Source organism: Lotus japonicus, chromosome 1 (assembly GCF_012489685.1).
Source record: "Lotus japonicus ecotype B-129 chromosome 1, LjGifu_v1.2".
Classification (NCBI taxonomy): domain Eukaryota; kingdom Viridiplantae; phylum Streptophyta; class Magnoliopsida; order Fabales; family Fabaceae; genus Lotus; species Lotus japonicus.
Window position 1 is genome coordinate 92,605,968 of NC_080041.1, and position 5,085 is coordinate 92,611,052.

At 35.1% G+C, this 5,085-nt stretch overlaps 1 protein-coding gene across 1 annotated transcript; it reads right to left on the bottom strand.

The window, feature by feature from the left end:
* Positions 1–1,044: 1,044 nt before the first annotated feature.
* On the bottom strand, positions 1,045–2,404 carry LOC130727842 (protein FD-like). Its single transcript, XM_057579102.1, has 3 exons — positions 1,898–2,404; positions 1,728–1,805; positions 1,045–1,418 (listed from the first exon to the last, which is right to left on the bottom strand). Exons 1-3 carry the CDS (start codon positions 2,249–2,251, stop codon positions 1,344–1,346), a joined length of 507 nt encoding a protein of 168 aa, XP_057435085.1. The 5' UTR covers positions 2,252–2,404; the 3' UTR covers positions 1,045–1,343.
* Positions 2,405–5,085: the final 2,681 nt, after the last annotated feature.

The window sequence follows — 5,085 nt, forward strand, 5'->3', positions numbered from 1 at the left end:
TATTATAAAGAAACATCCGTAATTTTTTTTTCCTGACCAAGTAAATATCAACAATCAAATGCATGACAATTACCGATGGTCAAAAAGCAATTAGTTAGAGCGATTTTTCTTGTAGTGAGATAATCGTAACCCTTCATAAGGTTGAAGATCATCATCTACAATGAAGAAAAACATCATTAGCCTAATTTGGAAATTGGATGTAAACAAATTAACTTGGGCAAAACACAACTTGATATCATATTACACTCATTTCTAATTGATTCTCTTTACCCGGATAAACCCGGCCATCAAAATGTACCCACCCACCCACCTAAAAACCAAAATAGGTTTCTAGATGGAACCGTTTTATAACTTGTCTTATTTTACATCTCCTACCTACAACAATTTCATAGAACTAGATTAGTTAGACGCTTTTCATTATTTAAAACAAGAGTGAATGATATTCAAATATGAATGGAAAACAACTTTTGTATGTGTGTTTGGATAAGAGTGGAAAATGGGTGGGCAAGGAAATTGGGGGGAGTACAGTACCATTTCAGTTTTCCATCCGCATCTGCAAGGAAAACAAGGAAGGATGATGAAATTGCCTCGTTTTCTATGAAAGACTAGTTCACCTACATGTCAAAGACAACAGTACCCTTGTTGCTTAAAAAAAAACTCTTGCATTATTTTGTTATTTTGACTACTACTTCACTTCAATTCAATTCAAACAACTTCAAAATCATTTTATTTTCTCTTTATATTCATTTCTCTTATATTCTTTCCTTCCATTTTCATCCATACATCCAAACAGAGCATTAAATCCCCTTACACCCAAATGGAAAATGCAAAAAAAAAAAAAAAATTATACGAGTTTGATTCATCCACTCCTCCACTCTTATTCCACCTTCATTTTCTATCTAATCATCTAGCACATCTTTATTTCTTTATCTCATTTCTTCTTATCTCTCTTTCTTCCACCTCTTGACACCTATTTTTTAGGTGTGAAAATATAATTATTCTAAAGAATCAAAAGCCATTTGATATGACTCATACAACATGCCATAAGGCAAAGGTTTAGACATATATGTTATATACCAATACTAGACAAATTCCTTCCAATTTACAGCAGCTAAAAAAAAGAGTAGGTGTTCAGGCACAACGCTACTACTGGTCAAACAACAATCTGCTTACAAAGATATCTACATCACCAGCAAGATACACACTTGATTAAGATCATACATATATACCAAAACTGGGTTTTTAGCACCCCTTACACTTCTCTGTTTCTTATCTAAGAAAGTTTAGAACTTAAAAGCATACAAGAAAAGGGTTGAAACTTGAAAGTGCTGCTTCCATACTCCTCAAAACGGAGATGACATGGTTCTATAAACCGCACCCCCTTTGGCAGGCTTAGCAGAGGACAAGCGGAACTGCAGCTGTAAGAACAAAAAAGTGACCAAAATTGGGGATGCATCAAAGCCTCTAACTAAAAGTATTGCTTTTTTTCTTTCACTCTAAGTAATGAAAACGTATTAAGGGGTTTTTTCTTTAGTTAATTCATGTTTAGTTCACATTAACATTGGAATAGTACCACAATCAAAAAAGGATAAATTAAAGTCTGTACTTCCTCTGTTGACATTTTCCTTTCTTCTTTTGGGCAGAGTCTGTAGAACTTTTCCTTTACCCAAAATCCCAAATGAATAGCACACAAAAAATGAAAAAACCAAATAGAAATAGTGGCTGACCTCTGCTACATGACTTTTGAGTCTAGAGTTCTCTTCCGTTAAAAGGGCAAGTTTCATTTCCAACCCCTTTTTGTAAGCCTGCACAAATTGTTCTCTATGAGTTAAATGAAATAAAGTTTTAACTTTAAAGCACCAAGAAGGTGCAGAGAGTGAGGGAAGAGAGTACTTACCTGCTTTCTCGCTCTGGATCTAAGAGCAGATTCTCGATTCTTGAGGATGCGCTTGCGTCGCTGATCAGAAAAGGCATAGACACGATCCTGCTGAGCGATTTTCTCCCCACTGGAGGAAGAAGCATCAAACGAAGTGTTGAAGGAAGAAAGCATCGAGTGATGCTGATGGCTCTGTTTCTGAAAAACAGAGCTAGCAGGACAAAGGCTGTGCCAAGGGGAAGAAGCTTCCATCTCCATAGAGGAATCACAGAGAGAGGAAAGTTTCAGATCCTTCCATACTTCTGAAGAAGAAGAAGGAGTTGGGGAGGGTGGTTTGGTGAAATGGTTCCAGCAATTACATGGTGAAGGGTCCATCACTCACCCTGTTTCAGTCTCTCTGTTTTTCTCTGAAGCAACACACACTCCACTGACTCTCCTAGTTGGCTTTAGCTTTGTTTTGTCTTGTTTACTCTGTTTGGTAATAACCCTAGTATGCCACATTTGGTGTGGACAAAATTTAATGCATTTGTTTTCTTTTTTAAGCGAGACCACCAAGACATTTTTGGAAACACTGTTTTACTTTGCACACTATACTGATATTGATATCTGTCACCCACTCACGCGTCAATTCTGTCAGTCTCTTTCTTTAGCAAAATATCTTTAGCCATTATATATCTAGATTTAGATCCTCTACACAGGTGGGGCGCTTGTAATCCAATGGATTTCAAGAAAGGTATCTCCACAAGTATCAATTTAAATTGACTTAATTGCACTTTTGGTCCTTCAACTATTGTCTTCTTGCGAAAATCGTCCCCAAACTTCAAAATTAGCAAAAAAACGTCCTCCAATTATACATGTCGTTGCACTTTTGGTCTGTCGTTTGCCTTCCGTGAGAAAACTAATGTAAGAAGCTGATGTGGCTCCCTCATGCGTGTCTCACGTGACTTTCTTCAGAGAGGTTAATGACTGGACAAGTCACATGCTTCTCACGTGACTCTGAAAGGCTCCAACGATCATCTCTCTCCTTCATCGTCTTCTTCACCATGAACCATTTTAGAGTCACGTGAGAAGCATGTGACTTGTCCAGTCATGAAGCACTCTGAAGAAAGTCACGGGAGACACGCGTGAGTGAGTCACACTAGCTTCGCACGTTAGTTTTCTCACGGAAGGCAAACAGCAGACCAAAAGTGCAACGACATGTATAGTTGGATGACGTTTTTTTGCTAATTTTGAAGTTTGGGGACGATTTTCGCATGAAGGCAACAGTTGGGGGACCAAAAGTGTAATTAAGCCATTTAAATTTAATTATGACCGAGGGGAAAACATTCATATTTTTTTTTATTTAGGTGTTAATAGGATTTGAACTCAGGACTTTGAAAATGGGTATCAATATCAGGACATTCATATTTGAACTAGCTCTTTAAGTTTGTGATGGCTTGAGTGCAGTAAAAATTAGGGATGACTTTTTGAAATTTATACATCTTCCTTGGGATGTCAATAATGTCACATGAAAATCTTTTAAGAGCATTTCCAATAGGAGTTATTTAATTCAGTTGGAGCACTTAAGTAACGTCGTTTATAGCTTATTTTGGATCACCATTAAGGCAACATGATATGACAAATTATTTGCTTAAATTTAAGTAACAATTTATTTAAGCAACGATTGTTTATTCTCTTTCTTCTTACTTTTTATTAAAAAAAAACTCTTTTACTAATGAACTTGGATAGAGTAATGACCTTGAAATAATATAAATATATAAGGTATAGTGAGACTCAAATAAAAGTAAAATAAGCAAGTGGTTTGAGCAAGTTTGGATTGCTTAAATTATATGTGGCAGTTTAGACCCACCATAACAGTGTTTGAGCAACCCAACTATTAACCTTGCATTGGAGATGCTATAAAGAAGGTATCTCTTAGTGTGTGTAGAGGCTCCCGCCGTCTCATATAAGTATTGTATGCTGTGTAGTTGTTTCTTTTAGTCTTCCTCTTATGAAAAAATTGCATATTGTGTGATAATTATATATATATATATATATATATATATATATATATATATATTGAAATTTATGCAGCTACATTGTCATTTGTGGTTTTAAATTTATCACATAACCTCATTTTTTATATATAATTTTTCTTTTTAATTTTTAATGACATGTTGGAGATTCCCGAGTGCAGTGAAGAACTTGATAACACATTAATTCACTCCGCCATGAAGGACGAGGACAAATGAGAGAAGAAGTGAGGACAGAGAGTGGGGAATCACTTCTCACCCTACCCCTTCTCATTGCCAACCCTATCTATGGCTTGTTTGATTTTTGTTTTGGTTTCCTATTTCTAAAAACAATTTTAAGAAATGATTTTTAAAATATGTTTTTTAAAAAGAAAAAAATAATAAAAATATTTAAACTTAAAGTTACACAACGTTAAAAAATGTTATAAAACATGCTCACACATTATTGCCGAATTCAAGTTTAACTTTCACGTGAATACAAAGTACACATTAATTAATTATCTCCCCAGACTATAGAGTTATCATCTATCATGTTAACGTTCAGGGATCACAGAATTCACAGAAAGGACCGGGAGGAGGGGTGAGATGTTTTGGAAGGATACGACCTAACAAATTTAAAAGCATTAATGTTGAATTATTGACAAAGAATAAGTGACTGGTAGAGAGAAACTCTACCAAGTAAAATCAAAGGAAGAAAATCAAAAGAAAACTAAGAAAAGAAGATAAAATAAAACTTTGTCAATTTTCTTGTTAACTTTTCATAATGGAAGCAATACAATTTATAGTAACTATCTTACTTAAGGAATGAAAAGTGACCTTACATGTGGCACCATCCTAAGTAATAGAATACTCTAGAACATGAAATATAATAAAAGGCTGGAATCATAAAACAATAATAATAAAAGAGATATGGTATGAAACTATATTTTAACCCAATATCTATAAGCTCATGAGCCTTCTACCATTACCATCCCCTTAAAGAGCATCCTTGTCCTCAAGGATGGGTTGGAAAAAAAAAAATGAATCCAAACGAGCTGACCCAATATCCAACACAAGTGTAACCAAGCAATGTATAGAATCCATGTCAGAAGAGAACCATCAACTTGGCTAAATATAAAAGAAATGGCCAGCAAGCTGAATGGGGAACTTAAGGGAGCATGGTATAGCAATAGAGCAACACAAGTAATATGGTGAACC

What these genes read in the sequence shown, in the direction of transcription:
- LOC130727842 (XM_057579102.1), bottom strand. Translation starts at nt 2,251, where the DNA reads ATGGACCCTTCACCATGTAATTGCTGGAACCATTTCACCAAACCACCC. An exon ending in GATCCAGAGCGAGAAAGCAG is followed by an intron (nt 1,806 to 1,897) that starts GTAAGTACTCTC and finishes CAATTTGTGCAG; the next exon opens with GCTTACAAAAAGGGGTTGGA. An exon ending in TCAAAAGTCATGTAGCAGAG is followed by an intron (nt 1,419 to 1,727) that starts GTCAGCCACTAT and finishes TTGTTCTTACAG; the next exon opens with CTGCAGTTCCGCTTGTCCTC.